The sequence below is a fragment of the Bombus impatiens genome, unplaced genomic scaffold, assembly GCF_000188095.3.
Source record: "Bombus impatiens unplaced genomic scaffold, BIMP_2.2 scf_0113, whole genome shotgun sequence".
NCBI classification, from domain to species: Eukaryota; Metazoa; Arthropoda; class Insecta; order Hymenoptera; family Apidae; genus Bombus; species Bombus impatiens.
The window spans coordinates 762,421-788,541 of NT_176532.1; the positions used below are offsets into that span (position 1 = coordinate 762,421).

Below are 26,121 nucleotides of genomic sequence, written 5' to 3' on the forward strand. Positions count from 1 at the left end.
GCGGCGCGCGCGATCCACGATCGCGAAAACAGCTCGTCTCGGTCTTCCGGCATCGAGAACGCTCACTTTCCTCGTGACTCTCCGCTTTCGGCTTCCCGGTTCGTGTGTTCGAGCTCCGCGAGTAGAAATATCAGAAAATACTTGATTTAAGGAGATCTAAGCTTGTACGTTTCTGATCTAACCGCGCAGCGTTGGATCTTGGGAAACGTATATAATGCATCGATGTTAGATATCGCGTGGATTTACATGGCAGGATGAACGATCTTCCGAGCTATCCTTCCGGCACTCTCCGATCTTTCTCGTTTCATGGTTTCCATAGTTAGTAAAGCGATACTTGGTGTATCGATGCGACGAACTTTCTGTACGGTAAACGATGCGAATTATTAGCCTTCCCTTTAGACGTAGGATCTGTGGATTTGGCTAAGTGGTATATACAAGTGGCTACAAAAAGTATTGGATATATATCTTTATATTCTTTTTTATTTTAGTTATGATTACAATGTTTCGCGTTAATCTCACTGGCACTACGATGCCACGGTAACTTTTACACGGCTCTTGATGGATGGTCTATTTTTTGCTGAATCACGTTGCACTCTTTATACAGCGTCCGTAGATAAACGTATCTTTTCATACTACGCGAGTAAACCGGGTCGTTTATATCCAGGCCTAGTTCTTTCGCTATTCTAGGCTTTTAAAAGACCTGAAAACACTCTTTCCGAGATACTTCCCCGTGTCTCTACCAGTCATCGTGCAACTCTTTCCAATCGTAGTTTCGTTGGACGTTTGAAATTTTTCCAGCAACGATAAAAGTTTAGAGGAAAAGCAGATTCGAGTATGAAATTTCGCTGGAATCTTCGAGTCGTCGAACCGAGGTTGTCCTAGTTTGCCAAAGTTAAAAAGCTTCGCGCGCCTATCGTATACTTTTGTCAGCCACTTTTCGCTTATTCGCGATACTTTGATACAAGTTTGCTTAATTTTCAATTATTTATATATCATCGACGCGTCCGTGCTTGTTCAAATCGTTCATGCCACTATGCAAACACTCAGGTTCGTATTCGTTTCGCGTGCATATGGTGTTATACTTTTAGCGCGATTCCGAAATAAGATCCAAAGTAAAAGGGATACACCGCCATTTGTTTTCTTTCGAAACGATCCCAGAGACTCGTACCGTTAGCAGTCGACCAGGTCCACCGTAAATCACGAGCCTCGCGATACGTTTTTTATCGTTCGGCTTGAATTGGGGAACGAATCGGAAACGGTACCCATAGAGGTGTCTCATTGTTCTTTCCAGCACTTTTTTCTTCCCTCTTTCTCCTGGTTTTGTTTCAGCACCGTATTACGGTATATATATCTATATATATATATCGATTCTGGCTGTTTTACGCCCGATATACGCCCCGCGTTGATAAAATGATAAATCACGCAGCGATACACGCGTTCTCCTACACTCTCACGGTTCACGCGACGAATATAATACGTCGTGAATTCCATACAGAGATATTTTCGGTAGAAATCTGTCGCATTAACTCTGCTGTTATTGATCGTAGCGTTTCGTTTTTCGAGAATGCAAATTTAGAAAATTTTCGAAGAATAAATTACTTCGAGATACGTAGTTACGTCGAATTCGGGTTATGCGATTGTCGTTTTCTCGGATGATCGAGAAAATCTGTAGTCGACGGGATATTAGTTTCGCATATATGCCGGTGTTATTGCGAAACCGAACTTTGTGTCAGTAACACGGATACTGTTGTTCAGTTGGATAAAATCGTTTGCGGATTATTTATGTTCCTCGCATCTCTCGAATCTTCCACAGTTTCGTTCGAATCGAAGTACTCCTTGATCGTTTATTTCTTCTATCACAGGTACGTCCTTAAACCGGGTAAATTAAGTGTAAAGTAAAAAAGAACGTTACCGATTTCTCGTCAAACATAATTTCCTCGCCACGACCCAAAGAACGGATTGGGCTGCGAAAGGGCTAACGAAAAATGTCTTACGTTTCAAAAATATGCGAAGGAAGAGCCTGGTAAAGCAGCGTTTATCGTAACTCTGCCACGTTCTTCCATTTTATGCAAATAAAAATATATAATCTTGGAGATCTGTTTCACGAAGATTCCCAAGCATCTTGTAAAAGGGAGAAGTTGCACGGCGAGAAAAATGGCGAAAAAGGAGGCCGCGGTTTTCTAAGGGCGCTCGAAGCGGTTAATGAAGAGGCCGCGTTGCGAAACTCGAGTGCGCGAAGGATGGGAACAGAAAAACGCGACAGATAAGAATGGAAGAGGCGCGAAAGATGTAGAAGCCTTGGAGGTGTCGTTGAGATCGCGGATGCGCGTTCAAAGCGTTTGCACGACACCATTCGAAGTGCTTCGTGCGAGAAAACGCGGCAATCCGAGACGTCCGTATCCCCGATGTATCTCTGGTTGCATTGTTTGGATGACGGGCAAACGTCCTTCGGTTCGTGAGTCCATTGCGAGAAGATTCTGCACGCGTGTACTGGCTACGCGTATCGGTACGTCGAGTACATTAGGAATTTCGCAACCAGTCGACGATCGGTATACGCGCGTGCTTTCCTGTCAGGAATGGTCCTCTTGCGAATCGTCGTTTTATTCGTTGGATCTTCGCGCGAAAAGATCTCTAATCTCCGATTCATAATTAAAAATCGATCGGCTTTATTCAAGTAAAACGCACGACAAACGGAATCTCAGGCGGCAAACTGGTTCTTCTATTAGGTTTCTATTCGCGTATAGGTATTTTGATTATTATAAGGCTGAAAATACTGTTAGATTAATTTAGATAATGGATGAAATTGAAAAAAAGAAGACGAATGAACGTTGTGATTCAGCATCGTTTGCCTGTTCTTGATCGATACGCAAACTACGAGCCAATTGCCTCGTAACTGGGAAAGTTGCATAAAAGTCGGATTAATCGATGGCTAATATTTTTTGCGTGCTGTTTATCGGTCCAGAGAGATCCATTGACTGTGTGAAAAATATTATCTTATTGAAAAACGAGATCACCGTAATTAATCACTTCCGGATATTTCTCGTCAATTTCTTTCGATATCCAACTTCTCGTTTAACCGTATCTTCCTCACTTGTATCAAACACATACCATTAATCATCGACTATCGAACACGTTGCAAACTTTCCGACCAAGCCAATATAAAAAAGAAAACGCGTCTTAGAAAGTACCAGCTGGTTTATTATTCGGGTATTGTCGATTCTTTTGCCTCTCCTTCTCGTCGAAAGGTTGCGTTCATTAATACAGTGCGATTGTTGTCTACGCCAATTAGACGCTCGACCGCATCGTCTTCATTGATTCATTTGTCTCACGTCCGATTCGGTTCAACGTACCGCGTGAATCTCTTCGCATCTACATATTTTTCCTACGTTTTCCTCCTTCCCCTTCTCACGAGGATTTAAGTCGCTCCGTTTCGAACACTTCCATAAGCAGAAGGGAATTCCAGCCGTTGTTCGCTATTCTCGTAATTTTGCAGTGCATCCACGGCTACATTCTGTACTCACGATGCATTAGCGATGTCGCAATGCCGACATACGTATATGCCGCAGTCCGCCTCTCTCCCCGAAACAGAGTTAAAATCTCGAAAGCGCAACCGAACGGCCGACGACAGATTCACAGACGGAGTTCTACTTCTTTTTGGAAACTCTGTCCTTCCACGCTTTATTCCAAGTTCTTTATCTTTGCAGAAACTATTCACTGTACCGCGTTCTGCACTCCTGGTGCATTCGTGATTTTGCAACTCGCTCGCATACACGCACGCACGTACGTACTACGAACGGTCGATCCGCGCTGGCACAGAAACAATCGCGACTACGTTCGAACGACGAACACGCTCCAAAGACTGTCCCACGCTTCCAGAGAAGATAATCCTTCGAAAATCGTTGAGCATTAGAAAAAGAAGAAGGATAAAAGATAAAGGAAAAGCGTTATTAACGAGTAATCGTGTAATCATTTGGGACGTTGCGCTATCGGTTTCTGTATTATTACCATTATAGACGTCTGATCGTGACGGTCATTAACTGGCGATGGTCATTAACTCGCGATGGTTCTCGCGTTTAGCCTCGTTCACACTTGCGAGGAACTACAAATTTCACGACTAAAGATCGCAAGGCAACAGTTTCTTTCTCTCGATAAAGCAACGTTACAGCTCGTACATCGAAGTAATTTTCAATTTTACTGGAACGTTCGTTTCCATCTGTCTCGTTTAACAAACGTGGTATAGTTTGGTCGTTGTTCGCTACGGTCTCGACGAAACTCGTTCGAGAGGCGAGAACAGACGAGAAATTAAACACTCTGCGAGCGTTTAGAAGCTACTCGAAGGAACTCGTTATCGAGGAAGACCAACGGTTTCTCATGGAATAAATGGCAGAAAGTTTAACTCGAATCGTTTCTTTCTTAGCTTTCGATCTGCGAATTCTTCGAAACAGCCAAACAGCACGCTCTTTTCAACTGCGTCAAGAAATCAACGCGATTTCAAAAGGCAAACGAATAGCAGCGTTTCCTGGCAGACACGTCGAAACGAGAACGTCTGGCGGAAAAAAAAGAAAAATACGAACCACGTCGACCGACGCTGTCTTTTTCTCCGGAGAAGACGCATAGAGCACGCATTCGAAACGATGATTCGATTTTTCCATTGATCGCGAACGTTAACGAAGAAAATAACCGGGCACGTAACGATCGCGTGAATTATTATTATCGAGACGTCGATGCGGTCGATTTATCATCGACATCGTGTTTCGATAGCCGCCCTCGGGCAGGTGAGAGCATAATTTCCAATGCACCGGTCGGAACGGTGCGAGAGCTCGCTCTATTCGTTGACCTCGTTTCCGTCGAACCTTTGCATCGTTGAAATTGTTTAGCAAAGACAAACGAACCATTGCGGATTTATTTAGCCGGACGAAAGCTCATAGATATGCATCGAGGAATCGAGGGTCTCTCGCGTAGGCGAATATTTTGTTAACGCATTTAACGAGGATCGTGATCGTTGAACGACGTTTCGCATACAGTGACCCTTTCTTAATAAAACTGTTTCGACACCGATCCGTTACGAAACCGTATTCAGCTATGAGATTCGGTGTATATTTTTTCTTCTTGAAAGTACAGACAAGGAAGGAAAGAAAGACACGCGATTATCTCTTTCAAGATATACGCTTGAACTTCATTTATCGATAAATCAAAGTATTAGTTAACATCTGATTAGTCGAACTCCTACCGACCGAATCTAATTATCAGAATGTAAATTTCTATTATGTGAACGAAACATAATAGATAGTGGCAGGTGGATTCTCCTAATATACGAACTCTGGTCGGATAAACCGTTTGTCCTCGGAACAGTTTAGAAGAACAGAGTCGCAGTATGTTAGTAGCAAGATGCGCGTTATACAAACGAAGTACCGAATCGTAGTATTGAATTTTAAAACCGCTTGTTTGCGAAAAAATAGGAAATGCAAGGTATCGTCTGCGAGCGGAATCGCGTGTAACGTTGCCTGGTATTTGTACAAATGGAATTCGATCGCGTTGATAAATAAGACATCAGTGCGAAAGCATAAATATTCAACAGGCTTTTTTCTAAACACGCTCGATGGAGGAGGATGAATTCCACCAATCGTGTTTCACTTTGAATTAATCCATTTATGAAAGACTCGCGACCGTCGCTTCGTTAGCTCTTTCTCGTTGATTCAACGATTTATTATCGGCGACGTACTATTTATGTGGAATCCCAATGAATACGCGTTACGGTTGTCTTTTATGCTCAACTTCTTCGCGATCCTACGGTACCGACAATGAAATATCGCGATCGTATTTTATTTTCCATTTTTTTTTCCGGTTCAATTAAAAATAATTCCACCGCGGCCCGAGAATACTAGAAGGTACGACGATATATTCCTCAGTCTGACTTTCAGGTAATGACCACGCGAAACGACCTAATATGTAAATTCCACGGAACGTGATTCGTATGCGCTTCGCGCGGAACTCGAGGCGTGGCGAACATTTAATAATTTACTTCCCGGTGAACAGATGCATTTATCGTAACGGACACCGATCCGTAGATCGTGTTGCATGTTTATCACCTACTGCACTAAAAAAAAAGAAAAAAAAGAAAAGAACATCGTAATAGCGATTAAACGATCTTAAACGGTCTATCGAGTTCTTTGTTGCACGAACAAACGAATTATGTCGTTATTTATTCGTTTCGTGTGCGTGATTTCCTTGTATCGCTGTACACTGAATCACACAAGTACTCGTGCGATCGATATCTTTTTACGATTAGAAGCTTACAATTAGACATATTGCAAGGTGCATTAAAATTGAGAAAATGTCTGACTTTTGCAATTTATCAATGGTTGGTACCAATCGTTCCATTATTTATTGCGCATAAAAGCATAGTTGCTCAATACGAGCGTATAAATAAGAGATACATCACGCAGGCTTTACGAAAGTTTTCGAATGAAATTTTGGGAAGAAAGAGCGTAGCACGGTACCACAGGCACTCGCCATCGTCGCTATAGCAATGATCCGCATATGGACATCTTTTGCATCGACTTACAATCGAGAAAAGACAACGGATTTGAGAAAGCGATACTCTCTAAAGACGGTAACCTGTATTCGGCACGATGAGGTTATATTCGAATACGAAAATTTCCGCTCGATTTCACATTCGGTGGAAAATAAGAATACTATGGATTCTAAGAAATGACAAACGTTGTCTGCAGGGAACGAAGAAGGTCGGCCGAAGATATTTTCGGTGTTTGACCGCCGAAAAAGATCGAATAGGTGTTGAAAATAACCACGCGCATCGTAGCGATGTTAAAGCGAATATTTACACGAAGAAACGATCCAAGGAAAAACTGTATCGGTGTAATGTTGCGTTTGTATGGTGGAACATGTGGTCTATGAATGGTGTCTCGATCGATCGATCGATCGATCGATCGATGGCATCGAAGAACACACAGGAGGCAGTTAGGAACGCGGTCGGCACCGATTTGTCCAAGCAGTTGTCAATCTCTCTCCATGTTGAGAGATACGAGCGCGTCAAAGGCAAGAAACACGTCAAGGCCATCGCCATTGGTATAGTGGAACGAATACCAGTACTGGAGCAACTGGAAGACGGATCGAATACGGTTCAAAGCAGATGCCAACCGCGAGCGCACGTTATCCGCTCCGAGTCTCGAGAAGCTGGCAACTTTTCTTGCGGTTTCGTGGTACACCGGTCGGTGTCTATTTCCGATACGTTACGTAGGTCGCATTTAAAAAGCGCTAACTTTCAAAATGGCGTATCCAGGTGGCATTGGTTCACGAAATCGGTCGAGGTGTACGCGTTGTCACGGGAAAATTGCCAGTCGATCCTCGTGCACTGCTTTAAACGATCACTTTGATCGTTCACCGCGGTTCCGTTAACCCACGACAGGCGATTACGATGTGATCGACGATTGTTTGATATTCTACGGATAATCGATCGATTCGATCTTGCTTCGATCTTGCTACCGATACCGCGTTAATATCCATCGATACCAGCGTACGAATTTCCATCTTATACTCGTAACACGCGTGACTCGTTCGGAAGTCACATCGATTCGTAAACTGCGAAACAGAAAAAAGCGACGATGTTACAAACATCTTTCTATACAACGTGGAACCTGCTGTTATTTATGTCGCCTTCTTGCGATAAACAAACTCGTGGAAATAGGTCATTTGCTTTTCGAAAATCAAACGTTGATCGTTTAAGTTTCTCTACGAAATTGGGAAAAGATGGACTTGATCGTCGTTTGGCTGGCGTATCATATCGGTCGAATCAGTTGTTCGTTAGCCGTCGTTCGCGACACGTTGATTCCGCAGATGAAGCGTTAGAAATTCCTCGTTCTTCTCGAGTACGTCTCAATATTCTCGGACGACGAGATCGCAACCGTGGTTGCGAGAGATCGGTAATAGCGTCGGTATTGTTTACGCTTGATCGATCAAAAAATCGGTGAGAATTTTTCCATAATCGCACCGTTCGTGCAGGATCGTCTCTTATCTCGCGTGTGAAATTACACGTGAGAATGAATTTCCCTGGAATTCCATCGTATCTTCGACAAGCGAGATCGCGGTTCGAAACAGCTGGAGATTCTCGTTTTTGGATCTGCGTCAGGGTCGATGAAGAGAGGCATAGAAAAGCGTGTAGGCACGTGTGCAGCTTTCACGTATCTGTTGATGTCAGGAAGGTCTCACGCCGTCAAGGTCTCTCGAGGCAAACTGCAACCGCATTATGCAGTCGTTGTAGACATTTTTATGCAAATCCATTTAGTAGTGTGTCGTGCCATCCGTTCCACTAATCGAGCGCCGATGCATCGTGTTGGTCGCTCGCGCAGAAAATCACGCTGTGTCCGCTTTATCGGCTCCATCTTCTAAATTTACCACGCGTTACGTAATCTATACGTGTTTAGTTTCATGCGTGTCTTTCATAAACCTTTCCTGCATCGTTTCAGACGTACGTCTGTACACCGTGTGATTTGTATCCAACCAGTTGAAACGTGCGTCAATCTTCCGAGAAACCATCGATCGCCTCGAATGTTCTTTCTAATTCTAGCTTAGATCCGTAGAAACAGAGTCGGACTCACGGTCCAGTGTTACCGCGAAAAATCCGTCGAAACTTTTTGGATAAACCGAGGAAGCATCGGGAAGGTTCGTCGTCTTCTTTTCCTTTGCTTACCTATCAAGGACTCGGAAGGTTTCATCGGACGTTATGCGGTTGCACGAGGCGTTTTTATGCAAATGCGATTGGCATTGTGCGTGGAATCATCGTCGGTTTGGTCGCTCGTCAATGGAGTCGAGATAAAGCGGCTTTCCTACTCGTCAGACGTTTTAATCGACTCCACCGGTAATTTATGGTTCAAGCTGACGAAGCTGTTCGTGAATCGTATACGTAATACGCATTGACTAGAATCGCCGTAGGAGAAATTAATTTTCAGTCGTGTTTATCGAACACAAATCGATATCCTCTCCGGTCGATTCTTTTCTTTTTCTCTTATCGTTTATTTTACTCTTCGACCGTGCGCCTCGAGGAGCCTTCCTCGTCGAAATCATAAATCCAAGCGGAGCGGTAGTTATCTTCGCGCTATTGCGTATAATTAGCGTTGACTTATTAACTCCACGATTTCCCATTATCCACTGGTATACCAGGCACGTTTCTCCTATTACAAGCTTGCAGATTCGTGTCCGACTATACAGATCTGTTTTCACGTTCGTGGGAAATCGTTCGGTCTAACCGATGACGAACCTACATCCAGATATTTGCGAGTTTTTCTTTTTCGCGTACGCTGTTCCTGTAATTGGGTTTTCGGAATTGAAATACGCGTAATCTTGCGTAATCGTGTTCGCCGCAGGAATGATAAAATTATCGTCGTGTATCGGCACGTATTAATTTCTTCGTGACGAAGATCGAGAATCGAATCTGTGTTCCGATTGGATGGAACGATGCGCGTGCGTCCCTGACCAAAGCGATCTTGCATATTAGTTAATATACACACGTATATCGGCTCGTGCGCACAATATATCGACTGTTCGCTAATATGGTTACACCGTGCATACCTTCGATCATATCGATACGCATATTCATCGACGCGACCAAGCTGTCCAACTTTCGACCTTGTCATCGCGAACCAAGAAGGTATACGGCGTTGGAATTCGAAGTTAGATCGTCCAGACGCTATTTCACGTCGATAACGCAACAAGCAATAATCGCTCGAGAGTCAAAGAGATTTCACACGCTGGTAAGAAATCGAGGAAATCTTCCGATTCAGCTTGGTTCGCTGGTAATAACTTCTTCGGCGTAGTAACACGTGCACGGTCGGAAAGAAGTAGAAATTTTATAAACGTAGTATTATTTACTTTCGTGCGTTTTACGTATTACACGCACGACTCGAAGTTTCACTCAACGCGATATTTCTATTCGATCGAAACGAATAGAAGTCGCTTCGATCTCGCTTTATCGTTCGAGACGGCGATAAGGACAGAAAATGAACGGTTGCTTTGCAATTAGAAGCAAATTAATTTTTGAGATCTTGATACGACGCATCTACCCGCAGCTCGTATCTTTCTACAGGTAAATACAGTGCTGATGTAGCTTCTCCTCGTGCCGGAGTGCGAGCCAGATTGTAATAATAACATAATAATAGTGGATCAAGCGTTCGTGTAACCTTTGTTATCGATCTACGAGCGATCGCGGTTCAAGTTGAGTGAGTAATTGCTACGGGCATTTGCTTATCCCCGGTCTACGTATTAAGTCGGCCATAGTACACGGCGTGGCGCGAAGTAATACGATAATATCCGCCAAAGAACTTGGAATGTCGAATAGTATCGATGGAGGAAAGCCGTGGATCGATTATCGGTGCTTACGAAAATAGAGCTGCGGTTATTCGCCTGTGCACAATTCGTCGAGATGGACGATAATCTGCGAGAAAACTTTGTATTCGATCGAAACGCCACAGATTTATATCTTCGACGATCTAATGGAGTGGCTCGTGAAAGAAACTGAACGCGCATTACAAAAAATGAATCAGACGCTAGTGAAATTTCAAAGTGTTTACGCGACGTAAATTGCGCCTTTTGTTCTATCAATTTTGTAATTTACGCAGCAACTTGACAATATACGAACGAAAAGAGAAGAAGAAAGAAACGTAGAAACGGAAGCGGAATGGAGATTGCGTTTGATCGCGGTTCGGTCCACGTGAGGAAACAAAAATGGCATCGACGCAGTGGTTCGTGTCGAGCTACGATTTATCGCCTCGCGTGCGTTGTCACCCCGTTCTACGTTATATCACTCGGTCGTAAAGCCCTCTAGTTCTCGTTCACCCGATAACCTTTCGAGAAATTCCTTCCCTTCGCTCCACGTGACAGTCGTACGCATATTCCGCGCGCGATACGCTCGCGGACTTGCGTCCAATTCGAGACAAATTTCCAGATTAGAATTCTCTGTTAGGACGCGCGACTCGTTACCAAAGTTGGAGATCGTCGCGAACCATCTTTCGTTCGTGCGACTGCTATCGTTAACAGTGGCGATTGGAAGCCAAATCGTACGTTGAAAAGAATTTTTGAAGCTGAGATAAAATGAATCATCGATGAAGAAATTGAAAGGTAAAAAGAGTCGGGAATCGACAATTTCTTAGTGGAACTCGGACGCGTTAGTAAAGACTTTAATTAAGAAGGGACTTTATCGAATTTGTCGAGAAGCTTTCGTTCGTCCGATTCGCGGTTTATCCGTCCGGATTAACAGACAGAATCGTACTCGCTAATAAAGTATAATTGACACGTCGACGTTACGCTATACAAGATTGTCGCATTAATTACGCGATACGGTTTTCGCTGCAAAGTTATGTGCAAATGTAGGTACCTCTTCTTATCGATTAGTCGTCGAGCGTACGGGCTATAAGCGTAATAAATGCACCGACGATCGTTCGTCCGGGTCGCGAACTAACTATAGCCAGCGTAATTGCTAATTACTAATTAGACCAGCGAGACCTGTATTACGACAGTGTGACAATAATTTCTAATCCACTTGCAAACCAGTTTTCAGTAATTGCGTCTAAAGATATATCGTTGCAAGATTCTCCAGTAATATTGTCTTATATCTTACAAGACTTTCCTCTTTCCATCTCGAACGATTTATAGAAAGGAGGAGCTTATCGATGCGATTTATGACGCAATTTATTGAACATCTAATAATATCGGACGACAAATGAACTTGTGGAATATGCCATTTGTTCTTGGCGATCGAACGTTAATCGTGTTCTTATGTAACGAGATGATAAGTCGACGAAAAGCGGAGTTGTTCGATTTCGCTTCCGAGAGACTCGATCGATAAGAACGAACTTTTCTCAAAGTCGGACGAAATTCAAATCTAAAATCTTGAAAGAATCGCAATTGAGCGCGGCAGTGTACGTATGTGTACAAAGATAGTCGTAACGAGCGGTAACGTAGGTAACCAGGATGCACATCGCTTAATCGACACGCACTGAGTGATTTTCCCCTTTCATATCACACCACTCTTAATCAATTCGCCTTTTTTTATACTTTGATCGCCGACTCGGTACCACGTTCCATTCTTGGGAACTTGGAACCCCTCGCCAATCGTGTTCGTTCTTACTGTACTGTAGGCGTTGCCAATCTGCGAGAAAGAATAATCAACGAGGAGAATATCGTGGATAGAAGATTAAGAAAAAATCCGACAAAACGCGATCGATTCTCACCACTGCTGATCGAGTCCCGAGGACCAAAAGATATCCGTGTCCTTGATGAACCACGCTTCGGTAGGAGGAAATCCCAAATATTTTCTATTTTCTCACTTTTCCTTACCGAACGTTTGACAAAATGTATTAGCCGTCCATCGTCTATTCTCTCATAAGCGCATTCGTCTTGCGAGACAATATCACCTTAGATACATCTTTAAGGATCTCCTTTCACCGTGGCAAAAAGAGGCGCATAATAGGATGAGTAACGACAGGAGACCAGCCGGTCGTGATCGTTGCGAAAACTTGTAGGCTCGACGTGCCAGCCAAAGATTTATTAAGCTGCATACTATAAGCGCGTGCCGCTCGATGGCCAGCACCTTTTTTTCCTTGCAATTCGCTCGATGAACGTTATTTCCATGGAATTGTGTTGAACATCTACCACGCCTTGTTTAGCTCGTTTTATGAATTACGGCGTCTCTGTGTCGCTATATAAAGCCTCTTGTCTCCTTTATAGCGTGTACTTACTTACGTACGTTGTACGTTTCGTCGTATCCCCCGAAGAATTATAACATCGTGCACGGAATTTCTCACGTGGCGCACGCGACTTTCGTTCGCGCTCGCCTTTCAGCCGTACCGTTATCGAAACGAAGCGGTTAACCGTTTGCAACCTGCTATCTTCTATGGAAATGATACGGTGACAAGACGCGATGGACGATAGAAAATGCACGGAGATAATGGCATCGACTGCAGGTCAATTCGAAGATGCAATCCTTGTTAAAAGTTTAAAGTCCCCCAGGCGGAAGACCCGTTAGCAAAATGGATTCGTACGTTCCCTTCTCTGGGTTTCCTCTTCGCGATATATTCGTTTTAGTAATCAGAATCGACCCAGCCTTAACGCGAACGGGCTAATTCGTCGTTTCCCAGAAGTTCGACCGATTTCCGAGATCGTGCCAGATTCCGATCATCGAATCCACCATATCCGTTTCCTGGATAGAAGTATCCGGTGCTAGAAACGCACCTACGTCGCCGAAAGTTCAAACGGAATTTCTCTTTTTCGCTTTGCAAAATATGGCGAGGAAGAACCCACGCGTTTTTCATTTTTAATGCCGATGACTTCACTCGTAAGCACGAAGACATTAGGCGAGCGAATGTAACTCGAATTCGATTCCGCAAAGGCGTTGACATCCTTTCGATATCCTCGTAGATCGCGAGCACGTTTTCGGATTCGATCGATGTGGAAAAAGTAGGCGGACGAGGCATCGAGGAAGGCGAGCCGAGCCAAACGCCGATGCTAATTGCAATTTCCTTCGTTTCGGTCGCCATCGCTGGCTCGTCGTGCGACAGCAATGGCGTTCCTTAAATTGTAATACAATACCGTGTTATGTATCGCTGATCGCGCCCGAAAACTGCACAATCGATTAACATCGAATTCTACGTGACGTAAATTTCGTCTTTCGCATAAAGTGCGCCAGCAACGGCCGTACATGCCGCCTCTCGTTACGTAGAAAGGTCATCGATTAAAATATTACCAAGCTGTACCAGTTGTTGAGCGGCGTTCGGAGTCACACGCGGTCATTCTATGCGAACGAATCAAGGTATACTGGTATTGATTAAAAAATGTACGAAATATCCAGGTAATCGTTGAGATATCGAAAGGCGACCTTGCGGTATTAATTACGGCTCGACCGTGGACGACGTTCGTCTTGAGGTCAGACATAACGGACACTTTCTTCAAAATTGTCGTCGCCGTGAGTCAGCTCGACGATTACTCGATTACCGTGGACGAGCGATAACGCTGCGAGTTACAGCTTGTCAATGAAAACGTGATCGAAAAAGGTTATCGTCGGATATGTTTCGTGTAAACGTTCGTTGAAACGTTTCTACGTTGACATCTAAATTTAGAGGGAGAGAGCCATTTTAAAGCTGACGAGGTCAAAACGTGGTCGATATCGGCACAAAATTACGATAACTATGCTAATTCGCGGTTAACGTGGTGACGCATCGGGGAACAGCAAACGCTCAACAAGTGGGTGTCTCTACTTTCACCATTATCGTAACGGTATACCCCTGTATTCTAATTCCTCTGCGTGTCACCAGTCTGTTGGCCGCGTGTATCGAGTTCTCTCGCGTATAATATTATATTTTCCTTACGATATGCGCCTGCACGTTCGTTTTCTATTTAGAAATGTAGTTTGCTCGTAATATCCTTGTCGTAGTACGTATCATTACGTACGTATTATCCGCTTTATCACCATGCACGTCGCTTGCCATGTATACGTAGAAAATATCAAATTTGTGAAAACGACCGAATCGAAGCACGCGGCCCTCGTTGTTCGCAGAACGAAACGCACAATTTTCAAGAACAGTTTCGACGAGTGACTTGCAAGTATCGTGAACGGGTAACGGTGAAATAGAATCGAAAGTATATACACGATTATCGTTAATTATAAAACAATCCAGAATCGTGCATACATCTGCATCGTGTATGAATAGTTTCTCTCTTGTGAAACGTTGTTAGGCCATCCGAATGCCAGGTTTATCGTCTAAATACCAGCTCATTTTTCCCTCTCGTCGAATACTTCGCGAATGCATCAGATATTCATCGTTGGCAATCGCGCGTTCCTCGATGAAACCGAGCCTCTCCGAAGTCAAACGGAAACTCCTTTTTGTACATTTCTCGATCCCATTGGCCAGCTATATAATTAACGCGAAATTTTTGATAAAACACGCAACTTATCTCTACGGTAATTTATGTAACCGCGCGTAGCTGTAAATTAATAACGATATAATCGAACCATAGGAATTCGAAGGAAGGATATTCCAAAAGAATGTTTACAACATCGTCGCTTGTCCTATTTCTTACTTTTAATCTATGGAATTGCGTGGCTCGTAAACGGTTCAACGTCGACCGTCTGATTAATCGTACACGATGTTTATTCTCTTGATCGTGCGAGCGCGGCATTGTCCGGAAATGCACCGGTCTGTACCGGGTCGTGATAAAAATTGGAACGGTTTTATGGAGTGAAAAATTGAAAATCGCCAAAGCGAGACCGAACGTTCGATCGTTTCACCTTTCCAGCGAATCTCTCTGCCCGTCGTCGTGAACGATTTGGCAAGAGGCAGCAACGAGGCTCGCAGTCACGGAATACCGAGCGAATACTCGATCGAATTTTCGTGGAAACGTTTAGCATTTTCGCGAGACTGACGGTTGTGCAAACGCGGCTGTCGTTATCCCGAAATTTCCATCGAGTTCTCCCGATCTGGTTTTATGACTCTAGGATCGCGTTCGTTTGCGAAATCGCGTTGTGCTCCGTTTGTTTCGGTAAGAAGGCGATCGTGAAAGTATAGTACGCGGGCCAAGATGCAAGGAGGCCAGAAATTATCCTGCCACAAGTCATATCAACGTTATTTCTTGATCTTCCTCGAAATTTCTTAAATCGTCGCCTCGTTCACCGAAACATTTACGATTTTCTGCTCGCCTAACCGTATCGCGGATCGTGCGCCGCCATCTGTCTTTTTTTTTCTTTTATATATCGCAAGCGAGAATTTGCAAAAATAGTACTCACGCGTTTTACGTTTATAAGAAATTTCACGATTAGACGATCTACGGTCGTAGGCTTCTCTCTCGCGTGTTTGCGCAGTCGAGCAACGATTCGATCTAGTGCACGCATGTCGCTGCAGAAACGATTAATTATCGTTACGCGTTCGTCAAGCAACGTCTTCGGGCCTGACAGGCTTTCCCGATGCGATCCCCGACTCGACCGAGGGCGAATTAATTCCCAAGCCGTACGGATCCGCGCACACTTGCGAATTGTCGCTCGTGTGATTTGTAGGATAGTGGTTTCGAACCAGGCGACACAGTTTTATTAGTTCCGGAACATCGAATCGTTTGATTGCAAGTTAATTCTTAACTATCGATAGGCTGTTGGTCTCTAGGAGCAGCGTGGTCCTCGTCTCGCTGCTACGATTTGATCGACAGTTTTAGAAACTCTGGTAGTTGGGTACCTTCGATGATGAAAGAAACTGTCGAACGAAATTAGTCGAAACTGTTTCGTAAAAAATAGCCAATGGTTAAAATTATTCGACGATTGGAATTAGAATCCCAATTATCGCGGTTCTATGTCGCGTACTTCAAAAGAGCGAGATTGAAATGCGTGTGCTTGGTATACGGTCGCATCAAACTTGATAAAACTTCGAGAGTCTACAGAACCGTTTGGTAACGCGTTCGTCGTAAGCAAAGATTCCAATACCATTTTCGGAACGCGTCTCTTTGTATACGTATCGCGAAAGAGAATAGCGCACCTATACAGATTAGTCATCGAGTGAATTTTAATCGAGCCAGTCGGTTAAGTCACTGCCACGAAACAGATGCAGTCGGTCGATGTGACCGCTGAAACAATTAATCGAGGAACAGCAGAGATAATTAAAAATGCGTGTATCGCGCGAACGTGCGTTGCTTTCTTGCACTGTGAGCCTCGCCGTAGACCATCGAACCTCGCGAAATTACAACAAGAAGAGTGGCGAAACCACGTAGAAAACGTTTTTAGCATTATTTCCCTCGTCCCTCGTCCGCCAGAGAAACCGGATATTCATTCACGCAGAACGATAGAACGAGTTTCGATAGATCGGAACAGAACGTGCGATTTTCCAATTTCGAAAAGATCCAGGAACTGACCTAGCCGGCCGAACTAAAAAACCACGCGGATTCCGTGTCAGTGGGTTAACCGTGCGAGCTACGCGAACGCTCGGTTTCTACGCTTCGTCGTGTTCTTTTTAACGTTTAGAAAATTGCTGCTTATCGATCACGGATTAACGAACACGACGAATCGATTATGCCAAACGATTATCCGCCAGTATACCGTTCTTTTCTGCAAGGCCGCGGTGCAAATGCTAAATCTCGAACCATAAACACGCAAAATTTATCGCCCATTCAAGGATCCGCGCGCGGTGTAAATCGCCGAAGTGACACCGAGGTGTGAAAACTTTCGTAGCTTCCCCGACCGTTTACCTGTTAACATCAGGAAGTTGACTTGCCACGGATAAAAAAGACAAGATAGGCGCGGTGGCTTACAAAAGTATTTTGACGCTTGAAAATTTATCGCGAGCCACTGTATATTTCGTAAATTCGTATGTTACGAACCTTCTCGGCAAGGATCGACGCGACTCGTTATCTAAGATCGTAACTAATCTCAACATCCGTGAGTTATCCTTGAATTCGCCCGTGGATCGATCGCACACGATAATATCTGCAAATAGGCGTGTACTTGGTAAACGAACGATCATAACGTCGTTGCCGAGAAACGATTATTCGGTAGATTAACATCAAGGTTCTCGCGTTTTTAAACAAAATGCAAGACGAACGCGTTTACATTGTACTTGCAACGAGTTCAATAGCGCGCGTGTAATTTCGATCGATCGTTGAACGATCGTCCGATAAATCACGGGACAAACGAAAAAAGAGAAATGGAAGGAAAGGAAGAACGGAAGCGAGAGCAAGGAGCGAACAGAATCTAATGCATTATCGCGAACCAAATGCGCCTCGCTCGCGCAGATTCTGACCGTTAAGCCGTCTGACACGCGCGCAACCACCCACGCGAATCGTCCTTCCCGACAGCTCGTTTATCTCGCCTTTTTCGCTCTAAAGATCACCCTGCTGACCTAGAGAACCGAGTGGGTGTATCCTTCTTTTTCCCTGCCATCGTTATTCCAGCGACAATTAATGCAGTCTGCTGGCAGGTATCACCTTGACTTGGCGCGAGTCAGCAGAGTTATGGTAGCTTTTTTCTGCAGGGACGCGTTTCGAATCGAAATCACCTCCTCTCGGGTCTCGACTTTTTGCAGCGTCGAATTTCGATAGCTTGGGAGACGGAGACAGAGACAGAGACAGAGAGAGAGAGAGAGAGGGAGGGAGAGAGAGAGAGAGGACGTGGGTCGAGAGCGATTAGCAAGGTCCTCGGTGCCTCTACGACGAAATTCCACCGTCGGCTGTCGAGTAACGTTGACTAAAATTAGAAAGTATCATCGAGGAGTACTTGTACCGCGAAAAATCTATTTTCGAATGTATATATTGGGTAATGCAGCGCGCAATACGTTACGAAGTGACGGTTCCAGGAAATTTACTTTCGACGATGGGAGATCAGTGGCCCCTCATTGGGTCATGCAAATTTAGACCGAGTGAACGTCTATTCTCGAATGCGTAGCCCAGGCCGAGAGAGAAAAAGAGAGAGAGAGAGAGGATCTATCCTGTGTGCCTCTCTACCACGACAATAGGGCTGAATTAGCACCACTTTGCGCTCTTTGAACAACCAAACAAGTGGCTCCACTAGCTGAATCTCGAAAAAAATCCATCCATTTCTCTCGGAATTGGTTTATCAACAACTGCCTTGGAATAGAAGGGGCTCGAGCAGACGATGCACAAAGGCAGAAATTGTCGCGGAATATCGCTCATCGTGTCGTGAATTCGGGTACTGTAGTCTCGTGTACTCGGTTGCTCCAACAGGCTTAGTCAGACTGTAACAATGTCCTGTTTTCGGGGAGTGGAGAATTAAACTGATTGAACAATTACGTCAAACTGGTGCATATTTTTATCCTAATTTTCTAATTTTTCCTTTTCTACATCGTATTCGTACGTCGTCCTGCGACGTAGAACGTACGTACGATGTATTATGAAATAATTCCTTCGCGAAGATTCGAATTGTCGGTCTGACTAAGAAAAAAGAGAAGAAAATGGTCGTAAATTCAAGTTGACGCGTAGCAGATGTCGGTGGTACCAGAATCATACGTTGAAATCGTTGTCATAAAGATAATCGCCTCCTCCACGTCGGTATTGTTCGCGCTATTAATCTCACGGCTATCGTTAACGCAGCGAAGAAACAGAAGAACGCGATATTAAGGCGAAGATGAACGAAGCTCGTTGTTGCGAGAAACATGTGCGTTCCGAAAGCAGGTCATCCGCCTCTAGCTCGATTTTACTATTTTCGACCGCTGCATTGCCACTTCTGAGACGAGCCAATTATTCGGCCGGGGATCTAGAGGATCTAGGATAGCCGGTCGCGCGTTTTCCACGAAACCAAGTTCGTATTTCTCTACTTTGCTTTGTACGGGAGACTCTTAACGGCTTCATTGTGAACAGCATAAAGCGTAAACAGTCATTAGAAGCTTTAACCTCGAGAGTCAACTAGCGGAAATACCGGTGAATCTGTGTTTCCTGTCATAGCTTTCTACGCAGGAAGAAGCGCTCATTGTCGTTTCGTTATGACGAATTTCGGCGAATATCTTCTCGCCGAAAGATTAAAACGATAGCGACTGTTCAACCTTTATGATCTTCTCGCAGCGATCTGCTGGCTGATGAAAAAGTTCTTGCGTCATCTCTTTATTGCTCTTCTCGAATGATTCATGTACGCTGCTTCTTTCGAAGCAACTTGCGTCCGAAAGCTTACGAGAGTCTGTGAAAACTCGAACGTTCTACGATCCGAGGTCTACGTTTGAATCGAGTTTGGCTTAGTTTTCACTCGTATAAGTTTGAGTCACGTGTCCTTTCGTTCCTAAAGCAACCTGTACGATAAAACGTACGAAAACTTTCGAAACGTGGAATATTCCGAGACATAAATTCTACCGATCGTAGTTGGTGTTTGTCGTTTGATGCATAGAAGCGCAAGTTCATCGGAATTCTCTCGCGGAATCGTTTCAGCTGGAACGATAGTTTTCAAGCAGCGATGTATAATGCATCGCGCGCATCCCGCCCGATCCGCGCGCTGAATCGCGATTTTTCATTTAACACCCGTGTTCTCACGAATCGACGACGCGACAAACAGCCTCTTCGTGTTCTTCAAGCGTTCATTTGTCGTCGTGGCAGACCGATTCGATTCTCGTAGCGAAAGGAATGAGAGTGGCTGTTGGTGCTGCAGCGGTTCGACGAATTGGTTCGGCCGTTCTAGCATGGGCGAGGCCTAGAACGCGCGTGCACCAACACATTTCTCACTCTCTTTAAGCGTGTTGACTGCATTCACACGCTTTTTTGCCTGCACACAAACCGGTAGCTTAAAGCCCATACTGGTCACATGTGTCTACATACTGCGGCGCACACTTGTACCGGGTGTTTGTCAAGAAAATATTCGTTTGTTCTTGAACTAGATTCAGAGTAGAAAATTGGTACGATTATTAACGATAGATTTATTCGCTTGCGTAGAGGAATTTTGCCGTTTAATTTCCTCGCCAGCGGTTTGTATCGATAGAGCGGAGGTAATTTATTTATGTATGATAATTTACTTTTTTGCGTTGAAAGCGTTTAATTTTGACACGGAAGTACACGATGAAAGGAGATACGAAAGAAAGAAGAGCGGTGGAAAAATAAACGATGAGATACTTTCCCTCGTTAGCTAACGAAATGTAAACGAGAATTTCTTTTCTTCGGTCCATTATCGATGATTTTTGTTAAAAGACGCGAATTTTTATTTTTTCATTGCGAATATTTGATTTCGGTGGAGGGACGAGGATATCAAAGATACGAATTTTCTCCATTTAGTTAATTTAGTGGAAAAGAACGGAACTCGGCAATGGTTCGACCGAATGTGTTTTCGTCCTACCCCCAGTGAGAGACGCGCGTCAGTGGTGGGACGACCTACCTGGGTGTCGCTATCCTCTTTGCAATTTTTGTCAAACGGAATTATACGAAATGTTCGCAATTTTATATTCACCTGGGAGGTTTTTAGCATCCGTACGTATATTATCGATTTTTTGCCAATTTTATCGCGCGATTATTTATGCTTTACGGTCGAACGATTTATTTGAATCCATCGAGAGAAAACAGTTTATGTAACAGCAGTTCCTTGATTCTTTCTACTAGCTATAATTTTTCAGTCAGGCGGATACAAACGATCGTAGTACGGTTTATTTATTTAATTAAGCGCCAAGTAATTTTACTGTACGATTTTACTGTAGCGTATGTGTACTAAATATTATTCCATCGTATTATAAATTGCGATCAAACTGTCGTCGAGTAAGTTCGGTACAACTATTCGGTCGATCTTCGATTTACAATGTAAATTCTTTAATTAGATACGATTAAATACGTATGAGACCGAGTCTGAAATTCTTTAGGCTTAGGCGATCTATTCAAAGCAAGTGTATCTCTCTGTGTACTACGCAAGTACTTACATTCTTCTCCGTGCCACCACTGTGTCGAGCTATATATACTTGGTATGGCCTTCGTTCTCTCAGTCGCATGACAATCATACCTCTCGATCCATTATTGGCAGCGTTATTGGGTAACAATGTTTTGACTAGAGCGTACGTTCGATACGTTCGACGATATAAATTTCGATAAAATAAATATCATTGATAAAATTAACGACACGCAAAACCGTTTTTGATCTTCAATTATTGAAACAATTGGTCGGTTCATTTGTTAAGAGCAGATCCCTCCCCTCAGTTGAACAACTCTTATAAAACAATTCCAGACACGCGCACAGCCCTCGATCATCCGTCGCGGCCACTTTCTTCTAACCGGAGCTCCTCCTATCCGGTAATTGACCAATGATGTAATTCTTCGAATTGAAAAAATTAGCCTCGTTGCCGCGTGCCTCGAAAATCTTTTCCAGACCAAGAACCGTCGTTTAAGATAGATTGTTTCATTATATAGTTGCAAATAGCGCTCACTTTAAATAGATATGTCTGAGTCAATTCTGATTCATGCAGATATCTCGAGATTATTACATTTCGTGTTATATTTATTCCTTCTTTTCCTCTTTTTTTCTTTTTTTTAAAGTAAATTTAGTTTTCAACAAACCGCGGATATTTGCGCAAATCTATACGTCTATGAACGAGAAATAAGTAGAAAGTTTCACTCGTTAAATGTTAAAAAGGTACGCCCTGCTTTCCATATTTTATATAATTTCGAATCTTGTTAATTAAAAAGGTGCGTTTGAATTTTCCACGATGGCATAAAAATCCGCGAATGGTATGTAAAATTTGCTAAAACTTCTCGCTTTATCGCTGTAAAACGAAATAAAAAGGTCGATATTCGTGAACTGCGGATTATCTCTCGCTATTACTAGTCGACGATGACACAATCCGTGCGAATTCTTACGTCACGTTATCGAGCAGGAACTGTATCACGGAAATTCCAATCGAGTTTAAAGTGGCAATCGCATCGTGATTAATGGTTTTTCTATACGTCTTAAGCTGGCAATACTTCTCGTTCAAACGCGGGAGAAATTAATCGGCGCGTTGCATCGACCGGCTCCTCCTGCTCGTGGCCACTCGAAATAGTCCGCTCTCTTCCGCCTCGACAGAATGGTCTGGCTTGTGATCGATGTAACGACGCTCATTGTCCCGTAATGAGTCTGGGAGGGACAGGATGCTCGTGTACGCGTATTCTCAACAGATACATGCACGAATCGATGTATGAAACGTACAGTTCGATAGACGCGAAACTTCTGAATCCTATTAAGCGGAGAAACTTTGATCGACTCGTATCGATATTTCCCATTTATTACTTTGCAAGTGGCGTTTAGATATTATTATTCTACGCGCTAGATACGTACGTATTATCGTTCGGTTTAAATGATCGGAAACATTGTATTTCTCGAATGAATTTAGCTTCCACAGGGGCGAAAAGATTTTTCAATCGACTCTTCTTTCTTATTGCTAAGAAATAAAATATTTGATACTCGACTATAAATCGAAGCGTTCTACGATGGTCCATTCGATGGCGTGAAAAATATGTATGAAAATTTGTCAAGCTAATAGATTTATACGGAGACCCAATATTTCTGAAATTAAACACTCGTAAATACATAGTGGACGTTTAGCAAAATTATGGTAACGAGGGTATGCAGAAAAAGAAAGTGTATTATCATCTTGTAGTATCGACGCATCGTTCTTCGAGCACGACCAGTCTCCTCTCATCTCCCTCTCTCTCTCTCTCTCTCTCTCTCTCTCTCGTCCATTGGAACGACTCGCCTTGCGATCGAATACTGATTCGGATTCGATCGCGGACGACTCGTGGGACAGAGAAATATGGTCTATCGGTATTGGTAATGGGTTCAGTAACAGGTTCGACCGCGTTGAACATGACAAAGAGGCGTTTGCTTTTGTGAGTCGTGCTCGTTTAAACGAAGGACGGATGATAAAGCGGAATCCGATTAAGCTTAATGGAGAGGGATTTAATCAAAAGACGGAGAAGATGGGGAGGGGGTAGAGAAGGAGTCGCGGATATTCAGGATGAAGAATGAAAGTTTGCGAGGCAATTAGAGGCAATTTCCGGTCGGCAGGGGCTCGAGTGATTCGCGCGGTGGAAACATTCGCGATCCTTGGTCGTTTTTCTCTCGAACACCGTTCACGAAGCATACGAAGAGACAAAGAAAGAGATAGAGTAAGAAGAGAAGAGGGAGAAAGAGAGAGAGAGAGAGTAAGAGAGGCAGAGGCAGAGGCAGACTGTTTCTGTTTGAACCCTTTGCTCGAACGACTTGTAATTTTGTTGCTGTCCGGTCGGCGAGTGATACATTAAAAAAAGCAGCAGGCTCGATCGTTAGCCTAATATTAACATCCATAAAGTGCAATCGCGTGTAGCGCGAGACGCGCGAGCCCTCGTACGTCTGGTTCGTATCAAATGTTTAATTACAATATAAAGCGGCGAGCGAGCGGTTGCGGTTGCCGGTGCTGCAAGGCATTTACTTTTGGCCGAATAAGGCCGGTTTTAAAAGCCGTTGCAACGGGGGATGCGCGCTGTGTACTCGTATTTCGCGCCAATTTATAATCTTGCTCGCTCCGATGTCTTCGTATCGCAGCGGCGGAAAGAGGACAGGGAAACGTTGCGAGGCGAAACACGAAGGCTGCGAGAGAATCGAAAAGAAGCGAAGGCGGAGGGTGGCGAAAACGAAGGAAACGAAGCGGAGGCCGTTCGCGATCGAACGGGTACAAAACGCCAGATGGAAGGGAGAAAACGGAGAGAGACAGACCGGTATAATTACGCAATTTAGATTCAGTTTTACGATTCCGGTTTGACTTTATTAAAAGCGAGAGTGGGCGTATACGCGAATTCGCCCTTTCTCCGATCGAGAGTAATATCAGTACCTTGCCGGTCGTGAAAAAACTTGGTCACAGAGATAACGCGCTTCTCGTTTAAACGAGAAGTTGGTATATACGTCTCGAACGGGCATCGCTCTTATACCCGCGATGAGCTGATGAGAATCGTCCTGGATATAAAAGGGACTCGTAACGCGAGCCGCGAACGCGTATCTTCGACCATTCCTTTTCTTTAATCGCGTTTTCATCTACCGATCTATTAACCGAGAAAACACGCTCGTGGATGGTCGCGGAACTCGCAGATTTTCTTTTTCTCTCGTTTCTCTCTCTCTCTCGCTTCGAACGTTCTACCGTGAAAGAAGCTCGATCTTATCGCCGGACATTATCCCGGTACGTATCGTCGTTTAAATGTATCATAATTTGCAAAGGAAACGGCTTACGCGATAGAAAGAAACGGTGTGACGACTTTGTGCGTTCGATGATCGTTAAGAGCGTGGTTACGCGTATACTTGCGTGTAACTCTGCTTGAGCGGAAAGTCGCGAGGAACGTTCGACTTGGACAAAACGAACGCACCGAATTCCTGAACGAGGCGCGCGCGAGCCACGTTACACCGGAAAAAGAATTCGCAATATGATTAACGGTACGCTCGGCGTGGAGCTCATCGACTACCGGATTCTTCCCAATCATACCGATCGTATCGTCGATCCTGGGTGATCGCACGCTCCGCACCGGATCATCCGACTCTGCCTGATTCCCTTGAACCGTCGATTATTCGGTCGAGAAGAAAGAATCTCGCTCGCGTCGCTTGCCCCGCGTCTACCGATTGCTCTCCTCTTCCGAGCCATTCCGAGAACGACGATTAGAAAAGATCGGCGTCGGGTGTAAGCTTGGCTGTTGTAAACCGAGATTAAATTGCATTGTCCGACCCGTTACTGTGCCAGCGATAATTGCCACGCCGGCGTAAGGTTACCAACGAGGTCGCGGGTTAAGCACAGTGGGCAACCACGAACTCGTGCAACACATTACAATTTTCGTTTGCCTGGCCCCGACGAATCGATACTCTCGCGGTTACCATCGTCCGGCTATATGGCTCGATTTAAACTTCGATTAAACTTGTTGGCTTTGTTGGAATTCATCGAAGGCGTGGATCGAAGCGAAAACGTATGGGTCGATGGAATATAGTTGTACTTTACAAAAGCCACGTGGTTATTACCTACTACCAGATACTCCGGCTGCACGATTCTTCGGATTATTGGATATCCCAGTCAATCCGATAATTTCCTTTCATCGATCATCGAGCTTTTAATTTCCGGACAATTCGCAGAATTTCCGACGGTCCATGCGGTTGAAATTTGTCTTCCAAGGTTTTCCAGCGCCAAACAATTTTCACGGTTTCCACTTTTACGCGTGCAACGTGTGAAAGATATTTGGACGTATTGGAACCTCGTCACGAAATTTCCAGTCGTTTACGATTCGTCGATCTACTATTTGTATTCTATCGATCCATCGATATCGTCGAAACAGATATACGATGGTATCTGTGAATCGCGCGCGTTTCCATTAAATATAAATTACGATACGAGACGCGTAAATCGATACCGAAAGCTAGGATTCTTGTCGCGACTGTTTATCGTTGCTACACGTTTATCGACCATCTGCCATGTCTGATTGCAGCTACCTGGTGCGTCTCCCGGAGCTATTTCGTCCGTGGTTGCTCCCGTGCTGTTGAAGTATCGAGTCTGCAGGCCTCGATTGTTGCTCGCTGGCTCCAGAGCGGAGATCGATCCAGCCGCCGATGTTGCCCTGTTGCACGGAGAAGTTTTGCTGATCGAGGACTCCGCGAGACAGTACGATCCGATAGGAGGTGAG

General features: G+C 44.3%; 1 protein-coding gene across 2 annotated transcripts in view; it reads left to right on the forward strand.

Moving 5' to 3' along the window:
* Positions 1 to 26,121, forward strand: part of LOC100746526 (rho GTPase-activating protein 20-like) — a 180,780-nt gene that overhangs the window by 14,964 nt on the left and 139,695 nt on the right. For both annotated transcript variants that reach the window (XM_012380872.3, XM_003486402.4), the window contains exon 2: positions 25,927 to 26,116. In XM_012380872.3, the coding sequence (XP_012236295.1) occupies positions 25,927 to 26,116 (190 nt within the window). The remainder of the gene's footprint in view (positions 1 to 25,926; positions 26,117 to 26,121) is intronic.